This window comes from Chenopodium album, chromosome 21 (genome assembly GCF_948465745.1).
Source record: "Chenopodium album chromosome 21, dcCheAlbu1.1, whole genome shotgun sequence".
Lineage (NCBI taxonomy): Eukaryota > Viridiplantae > Streptophyta > Magnoliopsida > Caryophyllales > Amaranthaceae > Chenopodium > Chenopodium album.
Genome location: NC_137854.1, coordinates 7,723,516 through 7,744,915, shown reverse-complemented (window position 1 = coordinate 7,744,915; position 21,400 = coordinate 7,723,516). Strand labels below are relative to the sequence as shown.

General features: G+C 35.7%; 1 protein-coding gene across 1 annotated transcript; it reads left to right on the top strand.

Moving 5' to 3' along the window:
• Positions 1-7,888, top strand: LOC145602239 (small GTPase LIP1-like). The gene is made up of 7 exons (XM_081658414.1): positions 1-544; positions 1,419-1,510; positions 1,600-1,741; positions 3,579-3,883; positions 5,337-5,390; positions 5,492-5,622; positions 7,480-7,888. The coding sequence occupies exons 1-7, from the start codon at positions 442-444 to the stop codon at positions 7,670-7,672; spliced, it is 1,020 nt and encodes a 339-aa protein (XP_081514540.1). The 5' UTR covers positions 1-441; the 3' UTR covers positions 7,673-7,888.
• Positions 7,889-21,400: the final 13,512 nt, after the last annotated feature.

Here is a 21,400-nt window from a genome sequence, read left to right as displayed (position 1 = left end):
GCCACATTGCCAAGACAGTTTTTCAGTTTCCAACGCTTTCCTTTTTCTCCCCTTCCTCGCTGTCTCTTTCTCTTCTTCTGAGTGTGTGTTTTTGATCTTCCATCCACCACCCTTTGCTGGCGTTTACCTTTGTAATACTCCATTACTTTTATTTTATTCCCAAATTCATCACAATTTCACATCTACCCAGATCTGTGTCATTTTTCACAGTGATTTCTTGAACTGGGTATTAAGTATTTTGCACCATTGCATCAGTACTTTATGCAATTTCATTTTCTGGGATTTATTGGGTTTCCAGATTTTTAAGCATTTAATCGATAATCAGAGGAATTTGTTCTTGGGGTTTTGTTATACCAAAAATCCTACATTGCGTTTAATGGGAGCTAAATTTGATGTATGATTGAAAAACATCAAAAGGGTATTTGTTAAATTTTTTGGGAGATGATGTTCTGGAGGGATAGGGAGAGAGATAATAACAAGGAGCAAAATGGTGGGCCACTTTCACTTTGTGGGCAGGTCCGAGTTCTTGTAGTTGGAGATTCAGGTATTCTTTTTTCCATTTATAGATAATCAATTTATGATGTTTCATTTGATATAATCTTCATATGATGCTTTATTTGATTATGATCTGTATATTATCTATCATAATGTTGCAGTGATTTGAGAATTTGATTCATATAGTTGCTTATATGTTAAATTGGTGATTTGAGCTGATTATGATGATCTAGATGATGAGAATGATGAAAATTAGTTTGTTGATTTATAATTTGAGTATTTCGAACTACCGGAATGGTGAATTAACTAACTAGGGCTGGATTGTAATGGGGTGGTTAGGATTTGAACAATAGAAGTTTTGATGAAATTATGGCATATTTGCTTATGGTAGCATTATGTTTATGGCATTTTAATAAGTGTTGAGTGAGGTACATGATTAATGTGTTATGTGTGGTCTTGTGTTTGGAAGGTTGTTTGATGATAGTGGCTTCTTTGCTCTATTATCGCCTTCTGGGTTTGTGTTACAATTGGCTGTTCATAATTGTTTAGTTGTGTAAGTTGTAAGCTGTACAAATTCATATGAATCCAGGAATCAAATTGTTGCAATCTTTTTATCTCCTTTGCAAATCAAACAAAGCTGATGTCTCCTATTGTTTTGTTATACATGTAGTAATAACTCTATATCTGAGTAATGCTTGCACCATCTTGCCTTTAAAGCTGACTAAATTTATTTTGTAGTGGCACTAGCACTATTGGCAGTGCTTAATATGAGTATATTAGTCTTCTCTGATTTTTCTCTGATTTGATCATTTGAACGATTTTAGTTCTAGTGCAGTAGTGCATAGTTGTATTAATGTCTAGGGCTACTTTGTAAATTGGTTTATTTATTTTTGTACTGACACATTTTTTTTCTTTTGGGGCAGGCGTGGGAAAAACTTCTCTTGTACAATTAATCACCAAAGGTTCTACAGTCACTCGTCCTTCTCGAACAATTGGATGTTCAGTTAATGTGAAGGTTACTTCAAGTTTCCTGGTGCATTTGTTGTGCAATTTGAAACAATTACCGAGCTAGTTGATGATGTTTTACTCTTTTTTTGCCTTCAGCACATTACTTATGGAAGCCCTAGTAGTTCCTCAAATAGCATTAAAGGTGATGGTGAAAGAGATTTTTTTGTTGAATTATGGGATATCTCAGGCCATGAGCGTTATAAAGACTGTCGATCGCTTTTCTACACCCAAATTAATGGTAAGATGGTTAACTAATGCTTTTTTATATTTTAGTGATGAAATATTTTCTTTAGTTGACGAGAACATGCATGAGGGGTAATTAGCGGACTAGTGGTTTTATGCAAGGGTGGCTTTTAGGTTGTAATTTCTTTTATGTTTATTGTACCTGTAACGTAGATAAGTGACGAAGTTTCCCTTTACACAGTGGTTAAGACCTAAATATTTTATTGCAATGATATGGTTCTTGGCCTTTTGAGGTGTGGATTGCACCATTGATTTTATGAGCATTGTAGATCCTTAAATTTAAATTTGTATGTAACTGTCAATATTGTTGGTGGATGATGAAATCTAAAGCTTCTGTAATCACTGTCTGCTTAAGTATGAGGAGTATACCTTCTTGAGGTTACTGTTTGTTAGGTATCAATTTGACAAATTTAGATAACCTTAAGTAGCTACATATCTGTACATAATAATTAGTGAATAAGTACTCTACAACCTTTACTTGTAAGTTCTCATGCTGCAACATAATATAGACGAACTTCTGCTTAATCAATGATGCTCCCGCATGGAAATAAAAGTCACAGTTATTGAGCAAATTCAAGTTTATCAGAATGAGAAACAATATATGTTTCTCAAGTGGCATTTTTTGTAATTAACTTGCTTTGGGTACCGTGACAAATATTAAAATATACAAAAAAACACAGCTGGCCCCTAACCTTGGGTTAAACAACCCAACCAGTCTACTATTGCAACATTGAACAACGTTAATGGCATAAAACCAAAGTGTTAATTTTTTTGGTCAAATTTCGTAGTGGGGAGACAGATGAGGTCGAGATACGAGCAGCTTCACATCTAATGTTAAAGTGTCGATTTGGTTTATGAGCTCCAATTTGATGTTTTGAATGATAAGGAAAATTCAGAAATTTAGTGATGGAGAGATTTTCAGAAACTTAGTATGGAGGAAATCAAGTTTCAAGCTTAGCTTCAATGGAGGACATGGTCACCCTTACTCTTTGGGGTTGACTATGCCCTTAATTTCACCCTTTTTTCTAGGGTTTTTCGTTTATATCAGTGTCGGATGGGGTCATCTTCAATAGTTCAATGCCATCGTCTTCTATGGTGTTGGCCCTTTGATGTGAGCTTCAATGGGGGAGGAAAGAGAAAGGAGGAAGGAGGAAGAAGAAGGATGATTATTGACGGTGTGAGTGATGCAAGTTAACTAGAGTTCATGAAGTTAATTCAAGTACAAAGCAAATTACATATTTGTCCTTCATTAATTAGTTGAGATTACTTAGTAACCCCTTGAGAAACAATTTTTTGTTTCTCATTTTGAGAAACTGGGGCTCCCTCCACATATATTAATCGGATATCTAATAATATGCATGTTTTATACTTTTTCAATACTTCGAAAATATGAGTTTCCTCAGTAAGTCACGAGCCATGGCCTATGTAAAGAACAGTCATGTCTCATGAGCCGAGGACAATGTCATTCTCTAGATATTGAATTGTAAAAGAATTTTGGGGATAGTGTAATTGATGAGGACTGGTGAATGTAACTTGTAAAGTCTTATGTCTAATACGTTTGAGTTTAAAATTTTCAAATAATAGAAAGAATGTAAACTTGGATTGGGATTTTTGTCTATAAAGAAAATTTAATCCGAAGACTAACTTCAATGAACAATCACAAACAGACTAAAAAAAAAGGCAATATTAAGTGGTCTTCATTCTGATTGAGGTCTTACATAGTTTCTGAATCCCTTCAATTGGACAACTGTCCTCAAAATAGTGATTTATTGAACCATTATCAGTAGTATTTGTTGGTATCTTCTTTCACTGTGTCAAAACTTTATATGCAGGTGTCATTTTTGTTTATGATCTTTCACAACGGAGAACAAAAACAAGTTTGCATAAGTGGGCTGCAGAAATTGCAGCAGTTGGGACGTTCTCTGCTCCAATGGGGGTTGGAGGTCCTGGCGGCCTTCCTGTCCCATACATTGTTGTCAGTAATAAAGCAGATATTGCAGCAAAAGAAGGTACTCAAGGAAGCAGTGGTAATCTTGTGGATGTGGCTCGGCAATGGGTTGAGAAGCAGGGGCTTCTTCCGCCAAGCGAGGAATTGCCACTGACTGAGAGTTTCCCAGGCAATGGAGCATTGTTAGCTGTAAGATTGGTTTCCCTAATTCTTTAGAGTTTCAAGGTCAACCTTTTTTTTTTTTTTTTGCTTTAGTTAGAAGACTGCTTTCAATAATTATCTCTATCCTTTTGTTCAGCATATATTGAATTATTGACTTACTATCTTTCCAACTCTCTTATAAAGGAATGGCTGGCTAGTGGCTAGTATCTACTTGAAAGTTTGATAAAGAAGAATTAATCCTTGAAAATTTATAAACTTGATCAAATTATAGTCAACATCTCGTCATACAGTAACACTTTGAGTTGAAGATACTAAGATCTTGGATAGGTAAAGACATTGTATGAGTTGTATCTACCTCATTTTAGCTAGAAATCTTAGTAGTTGTTTAATTTGGATAGTGAAATTTCAATGACCAAGTTGATAAAGCCAATAACAATTCAGATTTTCAGATGAAAAGCCTTGAGAACTTGTTTAGTGTTATAATGACTGTTCAGTTTCTTCTTTGACATTCCCTCTTCACATTTCCTATTTCAATGCACATGGGCTAGATAATCAGAACATCCTGACTTTGCTTGTCAAGCTAAATGCAATCTCAACAAAGTCTTAGTCCTTGATTTTGTGGAACAAAGGTCTCCCTCTTCACATTTCCTATTTCTATACACATGGGCTAGATAATCAGAACATACTGGCTTTGCTTGTTAAGCTAAATGCAATCTCAACAAAGTCTTAGTCCTTGATTTTGTGGAACAAAGGTCTGCCTCCATGTAGTTATCACTGGATTAGTCTCCACACATATCCTTAATTATATTGCTGGTTGTCTGGCTCCATGGGCTGCCATCATTATTTTAATCATTTCTTATTTTTTATATTTTTTGGAGGGGATGAATGAGCCAATGAGGTGGGGGGTTTTCGCCTTTCAGCTTCTCATTTTTGGTTGAGTGGTTTGTAAGTTATTGTAACTTTCTGATCCTCTTGTAGTCTAGTTACGGAGTATTTCAGACATAGAGAGCTTTCTCAGGGGGGAGGGGTGTAGCTGTCATCCTTCTTTTATGGAAACTAATATTAAACAAAGTACTGAAATTCCATTTAAAATCATGAAGAGAGTTATTATCCCATGGTGCTGGTAAATTTGATGGGCTATTTAGGGGTTTGCAAGTTCTTATTTTTTGGTTTAGATGATGTAATGATTTAACTGCTGAATTGGTAAAAGCAGAATTTTTTTCTTGTGTGGGGCGATTCTGTGCAAAAGGCACTCTCCATTCTAGTGAACTTGTAACAAGTTGCTAGACTGTCATTCTTTTGCTAATCTTTTATTGTATTTGTTACTTTGTTAGGGGGTACTATTGTAATTTTTGAATAGGTTCTGATATTTTGGCATGATCTGTTAAAATTTGTTGGAATTACTGAACTTCTTTGCTTTACCTTCCTGTGACTTCCCATTAGTTAATACATATTGAAATACATTTTATTATTTGTGCAGGCTGCCAAAGAAGCGAGGTTTGATAAAGAAGCTGTAACGAAGTTTTTCCGCATGGTTTGTCTCTAAATTCTGTAGGCTTTCTGGAGAGTATACTCACTTATCCTATTTCTGGACTGGACACTGTTGCTTATGTTGTCAAACATTTGTTTCTACAGTTGATAAGAAGGAGATATTTTTCAGATCAATTACCCCCATCAAATCCATGGTCAATTTCACCGATTCAGAGATCATTTCAATCATCTGATGAAATAACAAGCAGCAACGATCAATCCATAAGCCGTACAAGGTATTTTTTAGTCATCCTACTTTATGTACTCCCTTCGTCCTTTTATTATGGGTAATGCTATACATAGGCACATAGCCCTAAGGGCTATATATAAGCATTAAATTTACTCTTGAAAAATGTATAACCTTAGGAATTCATGACAAACACACGCGCAAATCGGTGTAATTAGTGTGTTTTTTGTCATGATTTTCTAAATTTAAACAATTTTCTAGAGTAAATTAAATGCTTATATGTAGCCCTAAGGGCTATGTATAGCATTTTCCTTTAACTTTTGCTTTCTTAGGACATGTGATCAGTGCAATAGTGAATCCACCTCTCTCTCTCTTATTTTTTTTTGGTTTGTGCTATGCTCTAAAGGTAATACTCCCTCTGTTTTTTAACAGTAAAAATTTGTACAAAAGTTGGTATATTTTAAATATAGCTGAGACAAATCCAATAATATCGTACTCCGTATATTATAAAATTTGATTTTCTAAAATATACAACAACAAAGCCTTTGTCCCAAAAATGATTTGGGGTCGGCTAACATGAATTGTCACAAGGAATTGTACGATTTTTGATTTTTAATAATTATTTCTAGAAAAATATGGTCTATATAAGTTGTGATTTTTTAGTACAAAAGGTAATATGGAACGATTCAAAAATTTGGAGAGAGTTTAATTACCCAAGCAGCCAAGTTATTAAATTACCTAACCTATTTGGAGACATTCTAATGCTATTCCTTAATTACTTCAGTTGATTTTGACCAAGAATAAACCTTCTTCTCTTAAGGCCAATGGCAAATTTAGAGGCTCTATTTCAGGCTATTAATGTGTTCATCACAAAGTTCAAAAATGACATAGGATACCTAATAAAGTGCACATATGACATTTGACTTATGTTCATTTGACTTGTAAAAAGTTGATGTAGTATGACATAGGATACCTTATAAATTGCAAAAATCTAATTGCAGAGTTTTAATATATTGAGAGTTTGTAGTCTCTTCGGAGACATCTGATATATTGAGAGTTTGTATTGATAATTTGAGTTCAACTCCATCAAAAATCAGCTGTAGTTGAAACTTGGACAAAACAAGCATGTGCAAGGTGTGTGACCTTAAAAGTGGAATTTCCTTTACCAGGAATATAAGAATTTTTTTGTTGATTTTTAACATGTAAGATTGTAAGCTATAATGTTGTTTCGATCTTCAGTCAGTAGAGTGCCCACAGTTGGTCAACAAAACTGAAGCATGAAGTAGATTAGCACTCATGACTAAAATTCTTCATATTCCATTTATTAGGCCACCATATGATATAAATGGCCAAACCATAATTAGACTATGAAATATTGCCTTGTTTTCCTTTTTGGGCTGTTCTTAAAAGATTGTCCATTTTTAAAGAAATGAGGTACAGAGGTAGTAATGGCTGAATGCCCTCTACCTAAATGAAGTTTGGGAGAGGGTAGGTGTGCCACGACTTTGTTGAAGGATATTGTAGTGAAATCATGTTTTCTTCAATGTAAGGAGGTAGTAATGTGATTTTTTTTGATGAAATATAATCTTTGGAGGTAAATCCACCTCTTGCTTGAATTTCATATTGGATACTATTTTGATGATCTATGGAAAAATGACAATATCTGAGTTGCAATTGCTAACTTGTTGCCGGAGCTATGTTTTATGAATGAAGCATTTCATGTAACTTTGATTTAATCCTTACAGCCGGAAATTTGGTGGTTTTAAGAAAAACGACAATATTTACTTGAGCAGAGGATTTTATAATTTTATATTAGATAGATTTTTAATGCTGAAACTTGAAACTTGTTTGGCATTTGTTCTATGTAGACCAGATCAAATGTATAGTAACTTGTTTCTTCTTGCAGTTTAAGCGGGGATCCTTACAAGTACAATGTGCTTCCTCCCTTGCCGGCTCAACACAACCTTACTCCTCCACCCACACTCTATCCGCAGCGGCCAATGTTGACCCCAGAAGTCAATAATGTGCCTCGATATAATCTGTCCAGTGCTGCAGAGCTCAGTTATACTAAAACAAAACGTACGGATATTAATGTTTGAAAAATTTATACAATTTTTATAGTCAAAAGTTTGGTAGCCATATTGTGATTTTTTTTTTATACTAAAAAAAATTACTGATGTCATGTGCTTTATTTTTTCTACAAGTTCCTTGTTGTTGAACTGGCCAATCATTTGTTTTTGGAAGTTTTGGCCTCTTCTCAGCTGTAATATTGTTACCAATAATCAAGTGTATAATTCAATTGTCCATTTGCTGAAGACATTAGCATGATTTTAGCTATTTGAAGTTTTGAACAACCCCCTTCCCCCACCCCCGAAAAAAAAAAAAAATCCTAATGTGAATATTCACATGTAATGAAGGTAAGCCACTCAGTTTTCCTACTTCAGAAGAACCATGATAGTCAGCAGCCTGTGAATAGATGAGAAGTCAAGCCTGGAATTACTTATGGAGTTCGAGGTATGCTCTTACCGAGCCACACCACTCTCTCTCATGTGGATTTCATTAACCCAAAATATCACTAAGTATATTTCAGCAGGTCTTCTAGGAGCTAGAAAGGGTAGTGATGATATCACAGAGACCATAATCTTAACATGTTCGCACACGTTATTCCACAGGGTGCAGGACAGCATTCCTAGGCTAGAGTCTTTAGTGTATAGGAAAGGGGTTGGGGCCTGGGGGCAGGGGACAGGGTTTGAGGTTCTATATCAGAAAGGTACCAATAAAGGGTCTTTCTCTAGTCTCGTAAATATTATACACATATTCACAATTCACATACTCGTTCCATCCCAAAATGGTAGTCGTAAATACTGTGATTGCCAGGATCTTTGATCCTGCTACCCTTCGCATTAAAGCCTTTTAAACCTTTTAGTACTATCTAAATTTTTGTCAACTCATATATAATATCTATCTGCCACTTGATTGCCGCAATCCTTGGCATCGTCCTTCTGTTCTCGCTACTTCCAAGGATTTACCGTGTGCTGCGGTAGTGCTGGTTTTCAGCATTTACTTCATTCATTCTGCGCCTGTCTTCTGCTCAAAGCAAAAGAAAAGAGAAAGTCAATACAGTTTTGTCAAGTGCACTTAGTTTAACCAAATATAACAAGAGCTGCAATCTGTCAAGACTTAAAGAGCCAGAAATATTATCGCAGCTTGCCATTTTACTAACTTAGAATTTTTAGCGGATGCACATGGTTGCGTATTTCAGCCATTTCAGATTGACTAAATTGCCTTAAGACCATGGAAGAAACTATATTGTTTCTCTACTAGGAGTACTATACTACTGCTTCATCAGATCAGATTAAAGATAATGTTGATTATCCAAAGAAATATTATATTTTCGAGTAATCTTGTCTAGACGGGTATATATAGAGATGAATACTTGTTCTTCTTTTAGTAGTAAACCCTCACTGAATTATCTCCGACAATGGAAACCCTTAAGAAAAATTATCTAACAGTAGTTACCCCATTTTTCATCATAATATTGGGTATTAACAGTATATTCTGTCCTCTACTGGTAGAATCCTGTAATCCTATAGATGAAGAGGCATTGCTTCAGTTCAAGAGTGGGATACAGTTTGATTGGTTCCAAAGACTAGGCACATGGGTCTCTACGACCGACTGTTGCACAGCATGGGAAGGAGTGATTTGTGATCCTGACACCGGAAGAGTAACTCGAGTCGGCCGAGTTGGTTTTGTGGATAGTGATTTTGGTGTTGATGGCGATTTTGGTATAATAGGTACACTTTCCCCTTTCCTTGGCAACCTTACCTATCTTCAAAGCCTTTACCTAAATGCTCTAGCTGGGTTAAGTGGTCCAATCCCTCCTGAACTAGGGAAGTTGTCTCATTTAACTCATCTTTCACTAACCTACAACAGGCTAAATGGTTCAATACCCGAATCACTTGGTAACCTTCATAAGCTAGAGTCTCTCAATCTTGGTAATAATAGCCTCTCTGGCACCATACCTTGCTCTCTTTTTCAATCCTTGAAGTCTCTCTCGACTTTGGAGCTAGAGGGTAATCAGTTAACTGGCTCGATACCATCTTCGATTTCAAATCTGGGTTCACTTAATCGGCTTTATCTTAATAAAAATTTTCTTTCTGGTAGGATTCCACTTAGTATTGGCAAACTAAAGAACCTCACCTATATAGATGTATCAAATAATTACATCACTGGGAGCATACCAGATTCCATAGGTAACCTCTCCAAATTACAATCATTATTCCTCAACCATAACAACCTTACTGAACCCATGCCGAATTCTGTAGGTGAACTCTCCCGACTGCAGGATTTATATCTGCACCATAATGAAATCACTGGAATCATACCCTTTTCCTTTGGTGAACTTTGCCATCTGAAGAACTTATACCTTGACCATAACAACTTCACTGGACCCATACCAACTTCTCTAGGTAAACTCGCCCAATTACAGAATTTATACCTGGACCATAACAAGATTACTGGTATCATACCAAGATCTTTAGGTAAACTCTCCCAGTTGCAGAATCTTTACCTCGACCATAATAGACTCACTGGATCTATTCCTTCTTCCATAGGTGGCCTTGTTTCCTTACAGTTCATGAATTTCGGTCACAATAATCTGATGGGTGTGTTACCCTATTCCATAGGTAATCTTACCCGAATCCAGAGCATTGTCTTAGAGAACAATATGATTACAGGGAAGCTGCCACCAACTATGGGGCATCTAACTGCAATGTCTGATGTCTTGTTTTCAAATAACCAGTTTATTGGTCAAATCCCTTCGAGTTTTGCCAATCTCAACCTCTATGCATTGCAATTGTCTAACAATCAGCTCATTGGTCCACTTCCTCCTCAACTTGCTAATGGAAGCATATACAACCTTGATTTGTCCTACAATCCACTTGGGTTGGATAAAATACCTAATTGGATTTTCAAGCTAAAGTTGAATAATCTAACATTAGCTGGGACAGGAATCAAAGGGAACTTACCACAGTCAGTATCTTCCTTCCAGTATATATCTTACCTTGATTTATCAAGTAATCAGATCACAGGGAAGCTGCCTTCATGGTTGGGCAATATGGGTTATCTAAGCTCCCTCAACTTGTCCAATAATAGATTTTACTCTACAATCCCTGTGGAATTCATTAACCTTCATCAACTCACAGTCCTTGATCTTCACTCAAACAACTTTTCTGGTTCCCTGGGAACAGTTTTTAACAAAGAAGGCTGGGAGTACGCCTCCATTGACGTGTCTAGCAATAGGTTCACAGGTCCACTTGATGAGAACTTAGGTACCAAGCCAGCAATGGCACGGGTTTCTTCCCTGGTATTGTCGAAGAATCCACTGGGAGGAACCATACCAAAATCGATAGGAAACCTGATGCAACTGCAAGTATTAGAGATGATGAATAATAGACTGTCAGGAAGAATTCCCCCAGAACTTGGGAAAGCCAAGGAGTTGATGGCGCTTTTGCTATCAAGGAATAGGTTGACTGGAAGTATTCCGATGGAGGTGTTGAATTTGGAGAAGCTGCAATTGTTTGATGTCTCAAGGAATAGACTCAGTGGAAGTATACCTCCTCATAACTCTAGCATTCCTGCTTCCGCATTTTCGCGAAATCTTGGCCTATGTGATGCTCCGCTACCCCCTTGTAACAGTTTGTAGTCGTAGTATCATGTTAACTCTGCTTATCAGAGTATTATACTAGTCTTAAGGTTTTACTCTTATGTAGCAAATAATGGTTTGTTTTAACGGAGATGGAAGTATATTTTAGCCTGTTATTCTTTTCGCAAGAATTTATATTATCCCTTAGCTTGTTAACACCTTTGTTATCTAAATTAACTCGCTTATCTTGAGAGGCTCTGTTTTCAATTCTGTTTAGCTCACTTTAGCTTCATTCAGTTCTATATTGCTATATTTGCACCTTAGTTAGCTTTATATACAAAGGAATAAGAAAATTAACTAAAACAACCTCGAGTTTTTATCAGACCCTTGTTAATATCTTTCCCATTAATAGCTATTCAAACCTCCCAACACTAAAATTTGTAGATCTATGCTTAAATATCACAATCTGCCCATTTGATTACCGCAATGTTTGCCTTTTGGCATCTGCCTAAAATCGAACGTAACCTAAATGCTTCACCATTGACTAACAGCTTTTTTTTTTTTTATTGTGTTGAGAGAAGACTAGTTATGAAGTCAACAGTACTTTTGCTTGTAAGATTGTAAGTACCATTGTTGTGGTTTAATTATCCAATTTAAACACAACTGCACTTAGTTTATCTGAAAATAATATTACATTACAGTCTGTCATGCAGTCGTGCCTTAAAAAATCAAAAGAAAATGTGATAAATCTGTGCATATATCTAGGAAGACAGATATCAGACATGTATAATATATATATATATATATATATTGCATCTTGCTATTTGACTGAATTTTAAACTAGAAAATGCACATGGTCATGTATTCTAATAGCTTCCTATCTCAGGACTACCGGAGAGTCAGCAATCCGATGGGGTAGGAATGAGGATTCACACTTGGGAAGTACTCCTGGAATTTGAGGTATGTTCTAACTGAACTCTCTTTTATGAAATTCGAGGTATGCATATAAATCCCAAATGAGCTATTTAGAGTGTTTTATTTTTTGGTTCATGAGGAGCTACAAAGGATAGTGATATAATTCGTGATCGGAACACTCAGGCTACAACCTTCAACAATACAAGACTTTTCTGAGTTTTATAAACTGCATAATACTCCCTTTATTCTTAAGTCACTTGTCACCCTAAGCAATCTGGAAATTTGATACAAAGTAGTAATTTATGTTCGCTAATACAATGAATATAATCTGCCACTTGATTACCGTCTGCTCTTCCTAGCATTTACCTTGTGCTGCGGCACTGCTAGTTTTTAAAATTGATTTCAATTGGCGCCTCGAGTCTCTTCTCAAAGCAAAAGAAAGAGAAAGTCGTTGAGCATTTTTGTTTTATAATACCACTATGTTGTTTGATAATCCAAATGAATCACTAGTGCACTTAGTTTATCCATAAATAATAAGAGCTGAAATCTGTCAAGCCTGTTAGAATCAGAATGATCTACCATCAATTTACGCAAACATTAAGACAGAGCTATATATAAACTCGAAAATACAGCAGCTTGCCATGCTAACTTTGAACTACAAAACAAAGCACATGATTACATATTTAAACAATTAAACCATTTCAGGGCTCTAAGATAACAGCACAAAACTATACTGCAAATCTCTACTTGTACTATATATTATTGGTTCACCAGATTACAATAAGAGTTTAATACATGAACTGTATTAGTGAGCTGTCTCATCTGGGCGGGTTTATATAGAGAAGCATGCTCGTGCTTCTTTTGATAGTAATTCTGTCATAAATATCTCTAGTAATGGAAACCTTCAAGAAAAGTTCTCTTACAATAGTTACCCTCCTTATAATCTTGGGTAACAGTATATTCTGCCCTCTACTGGTAGAATCCTGTAATGCCATAGATGCAGAGGCGTTGCTTCATTTTAAGCGTGGGATTACATCTGACCCACAGCCACAGTCAAATCTAAAAACTTGGGTCCGTAGGACTAACTGTTGTGCAGAGTGGCAAGGTGTGAGTTGTGATCCTGCAAATGGAAGAGTAGATGGAATCTTCATAACTGGCTTTCGAGATGAAGGTGGTGTTGATCCCCTCTTCGGCTTGGTAGGTACACTCTCCCCTTTCCTTGGCAATCTTACCTATCTTCAATACCTATACTTTACAGACCTCGGTGGGTTAATGGGTCCAATCCCTCCTGAACTAGGAAAGTTGTCCCATTTAACCAGTCTTAGTTTAACCAACAATCTACTAAATGGTTCAATACCTTCTTCACTTGGTAACCTCCATAAGCTAAAATATCTTTACCTCAGCCATAATAGTCTCTCTGGTACCTTACCCTACTCTCTTTTCAAGTCCTTGAAGTCGCTCTTGACTCTGGAACTAGAGGGAAATCAATTTACTGGTTCAATACCATCTTCGATTTCAAATCTACTTTCACTTGAAAAGATTTATCTTAAACAAAACAACCTCTCTGGTGTGATCCCACTTGGTATCAGCAAACTTAAGCAACTCAACTATATAGATTTGTCATATAATCGTCTCACTGGAAACATTTCAGATACCATAGGTACACTCTCCAAATTACAATCATTGTTCCTCAACCATAACAAACTCTCAGGATTTATACCAAATTCTGTAGGTAAACTTTCTCAGTTGCAGGATTTAGTTCTTGACCATAACAAAATTACTGGAGTCATACCAAAATCTGTAGGTAAACTCTCCAAGTTGCAGACTTTATACCTCGACCATAATAGACTCACCGGACCTATTCCTTCATCCATAGGTGGCCTTATTTCATTACAGATTTTGAATTTGGGTGACAATAAGTTGTCGGGTGTGTTACCTTCTTCCATTGGCAATCTCTCCCAAATACAAATGATTGTCTTAGAAAACAATATGATTTCAGGAAAGTTGCCACCAAGTATGGGACATCTAACTACATTGTTTGATGTCCTGTTTTCAAACAACAAATTTGTCGGCCAAATCCCTTCGAGTTTTGCCAGTCTCAATCTCTATACTTTGCAACTGGCTAACAATCAATTCATTGGCCCTCTTCCCCCTCAATTTGCTAATGCAAGTATATACATTCTCGATTTATCATATAATCCACTCGGGTTGAAGCAGATACCAGATTGGTTGTTTAAGTTAAACATCCATAATCTTACATTAGCTGGGACAGGGATCAAAGGGAAGTTGCCACAATCGATTTCTTCCCCTCCATATATAACTCACCTTGATTTATCGAGCAATCAAATCACTGGGAAGTTGCCTTCATGGATAGGAAATATTAGTATTCTAGAGTCACTTAACTTATCTAATAATAGATTTTACTCTGTAATTCCGGTTGAGTTTTCAAATCTTCATCAACTCTCAGTCCTCGATCTTCACTCAAATAACTTCACAGGCTCCTTGGATGAAGTTTTCAATAAAGTGGGATGGGAGTACACCTCCATCGACGTGTCTAGCAATAGGTTCTCTGGTCCTCTTGATATAAACATAGGTAACAAACCGGCAATGAGGTACATCACTTCCTTAATCTTGTCTAAGAACCCACTAGGAGGAACAATACCATTATCGATTGGCAAATTGTACGGGCTGCAAGTTCTGCAGATGGTGAGTAACCGACTATCAGGAAGAATTCCTAAACAGCTTGGGAAATCCGAGGGGTTAACATTGCTTTTACTATCGAGGAATAAGTTGACTGGAAGTATTCCAAAGGAGGTGTTAAATTTAGAGAAGTTGCAAGTGTTTGATGTGTCAAGGAATCAACTGAGTGGAGAAATACCTCCTCATAACTTAAGCATTCCTGCTTCAGCATTTTCGCGAAATCTTGGCCTGTGTGGTGCTCCATTACCTCCTTGTAAACGTATGTAGTTGTAATACTATTTACAAACTACTCTTGTAGTAACTATGGAAATCAAAATACACTCAACAAATAATTATATCAATAGTGGGTGATATGTCCTAATTTAGTCTCTCCTTTACATAACCTTCCATATCCAAATGCTTAGCATTTTTGCTAACCTGATAACCTACTGATAATTGGCTGTTATATGGCATGTACTGATTGATTTTTGGATGCATGTCTTAAATTATTTCTTCATTTATGTTAAGATTAACCATCTGTTATCTAATAGTATTTATTATGGATTAATTTTATTTTTACTGAGTAGAGACGATGGAGAAAGGTTAGGGTAGTGTGTATGCTGGATTGCTGGTAATTAGCTTATGTTACTTCGATGCCCTGTTATAAGTCAAGTGTCAAGTTTTAGATCCTCTGACAGGATATGCCACCCAAATATGTAGTGGCCTTATATGAAATATTATAATATCTAGAGTGTCAGACACAACACCTAAATTTGATTTTGTGCAACATAGGTTTTAGCCTTAAGATCAACTGAGTGATTATCTCATGTTACTGAGTATTAGATAACATACTTTGTTCCACAAAAAACTTCAACCTCTCATTAATAATTATATTGTTCCCTATAGGTTTTTACCATGAGAGGGTTTTCTTGGTTTCCTCCATCGTTTTTCACTTAGGAGGGTTTTTCTAGCATCCATTGCTAGTTTTTTTTGTTTTTAGGTTTTCCTTATATCTTCTTCCTTTTCTCTCTATCACTACCATCTCTTTTCCTCTTAGTCTCAGTTGTGAATCATTGTTGGGGCTTCAACTGGTGTACTTATGATAAGCCCCAAAATCTTTTTTTTTTTTTTTTATTGCTTTAAAAAATAAATAGAGCTGATCCTTCAGATGATGATTTTTCTCCTATGTTTGTTTTCATTTTTGGTTTGTATGGCGAAAAAATCCCAAAACCAGCCCCGTGTATCAAGCCCCTTTGTTTATCAAGGCCTTGCTCCCGTTTTCATGGTTTTAGTATGGATTGCCACAAATTACTTAGTGGCCTTATGCACATCCAATTAAACGACGATTTTGATGAAAGCATTGTCAACTTGGGTGAAAATTATTGCCCCCGGAACATCCTTAATCAAGCAATCAAAGGTCTTGAAGGAGGAGGGCAATACTCACTTCAAGAAAGGCGAAGTCGTTCTTGCTGGGGCTAATTATGACAGAGGACTGAAACTTCTATGCTTTTATCTGCCACGAGATGAAGATGATTGTGTTCTTTTATGGTACCTTGCCATATCCCTTGATTTAAACCTTGCAACTCGTGCCCCAAAGTTCCGTGATTTTGATTTTTGAACAAACTAAGGAGCTCTGCTCGTTAGTCATTAAGCTTGATGATAACAATCCTATAGCTCTTTAGCCGAAATCAAGCTCAATCAACTTCAAGAGCCCCATGAAGACCAGAAGACCTTGACAAAGCAGCTAAGTTTGAGCCTAAAAACCAAGACATCCTTCGTGAGATGGAGAAGGTAGAGGGGTTGAGATGCAAAGCTAGCAAGATCAGGGGCTAAAGAGGCGTTCAAGGTTTCAACTTGCTCGACACCATCTTCAACAAAAAGGGAAAGATATCTGCCAGTCTAGGTTCTAACAGGTCGCCTAGTAACGATGTTTAGAATGATGTTACGGCATTACCCACCATAGACGCTACTCATCAGATGACGATAGAGAGCCATATCAATACATCTAGTGATTTCACCCTTTTGGAAAAGGGGGATGATGATGATGATGATTCTACTAGCCCTCCTATCAACCAGGATTTTAGACAAGCTAAGGATAAGGGATCAGGGAAACTTCATATGTTTCTCAACGGTTCGCAAAAGTAATCAGTTCCTTAAGCTTTTTGAGCTATCTTATTCGGATCTCTATCAAGGGAAAACCTTGAGTTTCTTCAAACATTCTGCTATTTCATGGATGAGTGTATGAGTAAAGGAAAAGATCACTTATAATGGGAGAGTTGGGTTTCACAAGGCTAAGGACTACAAAACTGTCCATGCACACTAGGATGGTGAGTCCAAAAAAGAAGAGTCGCGACATAAAGGGCAAGAGGAGCAAGGCCAAGCGACCCCTGGATGTCGTCGTGTCCAGCCATGTTGTTGGTCTTCCTAAGCCCAACACCGCTGTCGTTGAGAAGTTAGATGATCAACCACCCACTAACCTAACTTGTAGTAGCAACGAGGGGTCAGGCATCAGGGAGGAGAGCGAGATGCATGCGAAAGCTTTGACCACCACTGACAGCGATGAAGTGGAGTCCGTAGGTTCTAATGACGCAAACCCCATGACTGTTGATCCCGACCATGTGCAGTCTTCTCCACCACGCCTTACCTTTAAGTTCTCTGCCACGCTAAGAAAACATGGAAGGACTGTTAGGTCAAGGGTGAAGAACAAGAAAGGTTAAAGGTATCCTAGTTTTTGTTTTTTTGTAGGATCAAGAAATGCAAGGGAACAGGTTTGAAACAACTTGTGGGCTTATGGCTAATTTCAACGATGGAACTTCTCAATCTTCTTATTTACTTTGTCATGCAGTTCATAGTGTGATAGTGTCTGTAACCCCAATCTCCTTTTTAGTTCTTGTATTAGTTTGGTTAAAAGTGTCAAGTGTTTCCCTTGTAGTCTTGAGCCAATTGGAAGCTAGCGTTCTTTTTGGACCGTTGTAAAAATAAATAAATAATTGTGGCCTCCATTTCTCTTTACTTTAGTTGAAAAACAATAAACAATACCCACTTATTAACTTGTATGACTATACGAGTTATCTAACAAAACGTCACCCACAAGGCAAATTCTACTCCATACGTGCTTAAGAGATGGAAAGTTAATCCAAGTAGAACGAAGGGAATATCAATTTTTTCATCAAGATAAAGAGGGAAATCTTATACGTATACGTGCTTACGTAGTATATGTACTTGGGATGCCACCATCTTTACATGTGGAAATTAACTTGAAAGAATATACTACGTAGTTGCTTCAACAAATTTTGTAATTAAATTGAATATATATATATATATTAAAATATTTATCATTTTTCATAGTCAAACTTATAGGGGCGTTGGGTTCACAAGATGGTCTAAGTTTGGAATTAGGAATGGGGTTATAGTGGTATCGGGTTGAAACTTGATATTTAATACCATGTGTTTGGTTCAACTTTGGAATAGAATCTCTCAGTGTTTCATCATTTATTTTGATATCTAAGGGAATGGAACGAGCCAAACTCATCTCCCCTCAAGGTTTCTAAAAGCCATCTCTCATGGGTTTGAAGTGTGGGTTAAAATTCATATTTTTAACAACCAAACGTATGATATGAGTTTTAGGATTTGTTCTCTTCAACTGAAACAAGTAAATCTGGTCTGAATTTTGTAAGTTCTGGTCTGGTCTGATATGAATTTTTCTAATCTGGTCTTGTTTATCTGATTTAACAATTTGACTAAACTTTGATCACATTTTAATACTAATCTTTAAAGAAAAACATTATCAAAATGGATCTTGTTAGATTCGTCTCATCATGAACTTTTTAATATGTAATTTTTATAATTTTTTTAAATACGCAATTAATGATATTTAATGATAAGTAAAAGTTATGGTCTGAATATTTCTGATCTGGTTTGATCTGATCTGAATTTATTAAGAAATAAGTAATAAGTATCTGAAATAAGTTGAAGAGAACAAGTCCTTAGTCATTTTAAACTCATACCTATATGCCGCTGTTAAAAAGAATAAAAAAAAAGAAGAAAGACGTGGATGGATGGTTTCAAACGCCCCCTAAACGGTTTAGATCTTTTTTTTTTATTAAAAATTGATGGTTAAGATTTGCAAACTTCTAATGGTACGATATACGGAGTAATAAACTTATCCGCTGAATTCATCAAACAATAAAATCTTCCACATTCCTCTCTCTCCTCCTTTCTCTCTCCAAAACCCTAGCCTCCATTGTTGAATTTTGAAGGGGCTTTCATCGATTTTAATCGGTGGAAAGCCCCAATCCTTGTTTCTTTATTGTTTTTTTAGGTTTATAATAATGCTTCCTCCTTTTGGGAGGAACTTTTCTCCCTCGAAAGAAAGGGTTTCCGATCTCCTTCGAAAGACAAGGGTTTTTCGACCTCCTTCGAAAGACAAGGTTTATCTCCTCTTTTCGAGGGAGAAATTTCTTAGGTTTGAATCCATGGTAGCAGATCTAATGGATTGTCGTGAAATTATTTCGTTGGTGAAAAAGTTATCAAGTTTTCAAATACGGACAGTTTAATCAGAAGGAAAACATCCTCACGGCTACAAAGGATCGTTAGATTGTCTCTCCAACAAGGCTGTAATTTTCAGCGATATAAGCGGGAGATGCTCCGCAGTGCAAGATCTACTCAACGATCGTAGTTTTTATGAAGGAAAATTCTATTTGATTCAATATCTTATGTATTTGTTAACGTCGAATCTCTATTGTAGATGTCGTATGACTTTTAATTAATGAAATATTTTTGCTATTCAAAAAAAATATATATGGAGTAATAAATATGTGTATACTTTTCAAATATACTTCGTACTTGGAAAGAAAAGTCGTAAAAGTCATACTATGACCTCCATTAATATGGAAAGAGAAGATTGAGTTGTAACATGGGCTAGTGGCTTAGTGTCTGCAGCATGAAAGCGAAAGTTCTTGCCTCTTGGCAGAATCAAGCCATCAGCCCTCAGCCCTCAGCTCTTGCAAGTGGCAACTGCCAATTGCCTTAAAATTGTACGAGTAAATAAATACTCCTAAAATATGGTTGGTGAGATTTCATTTGATCCCTAATCTCATGTCTGAAAGTCGGAGAATTAGGTAACTACTTTAACCTCTTATTTTTATACTACGTACAATTAACGTAAATAGAACAAGTACTCTTTCTGCCCTTGAATGATATTTTAGGGTTCGTTTGGCATCGTTGTGGTTTTCTGTTTTTTGGTTTTTTGTTTTTTAAAAGTATATTACATATGCCACATAATGAATCAAAAAATATTTAGATTTATTAAAATCATGATAATTTTGAAAACTAACAACTGAAAAGTGGAAACACCTTTTTCTTGTTTTTGGTTTTTAGTTTTTAAAAAAACTAAAAACTGAAAACCTAAAATGATGCTAAACAAGCCCTTAGTTTTTCATTTAGGTGTTCTAAAATGTTGTTTTCATTTAATATATATATTTTTTTTCCATTTTTAAATACTCTGAAAAGACCAAGTTATCCTCAACATCTTTTGTTTCTATTCCTTCAATTACCTAAAATAGTTTTATATTTCCTCTAAATAAATATTTGTAACCACCTATGTATATATACTTTATTCTTTTTTCATATACTTCCTCTGTAAAAAGTAAAAAAAAAAATGATAGAAAAGTGAGTATAAGTGTGAAAGAGAGAGAATATGATAAATATTAAAATATGACTATGATATTATGATGGGACCACTCGTGAAGAGGAAAATAGTAAAATACTATATGAAGCCCGTGCGATGCACGGTTTGTTTGATTTTTTAATTATTTTTTTTCGTATTTATGAGCTAAAAATTGTTATATATTTAGATAAAATTACTAATATTAAAAGCTAATATTTAATATTTAATTAATTTAAACTTAAAAATCTCGTTCGCCAATTTTGCTTACGTGGCATTTGAATTATTTAATTCTAAAATAAATTAATAATCTCTTATTTAATTGGCTACTGCTAAGATTTATAATCCTACATGAAGCGCTAAAAAAATTAAATCCTACGTGGCACTCTAAAAACTCGGGAAAAAACTCCCCTTTAAATATATATATTAGATTATAAATTTTTTTTTTTAAAAAATAATAATAAAATGGAGCCAGTATTAAAAAAACGGTCGTAAAAGAAAAGTGGAGCTACTAATAAAATAATGAGGGAGTATTTACTGTTGAACAACACACAAGTCTCGTACATTTTACTCTTATCATTGTACATTATGTACTTTCTAGTTTCTATTCTTATTTATTAATTCTCGTAAAATTTGGCTGATGATAAGATCATCAAGAGACTGATGAAGTACTCCCTCCGTTCCAGAATGATGTTCCTGTTTCGTAAATCGATGCAAATTTTTACCCAACTTTGACCGCAAATATCTTTAATCTCACACTAGCAAAAATTATAAAAGTTAGATATTAATAATCTACTCGTCAAGACGAATCAAACTAGATCCCACATGACTATATAGGGAGTATTAATTAGCCCGTAATCTAATTTGGGTAGCTATATAAAGAGATGCAAGCCTGCTTTCTTATCATTGTAAGCATCACTCAAT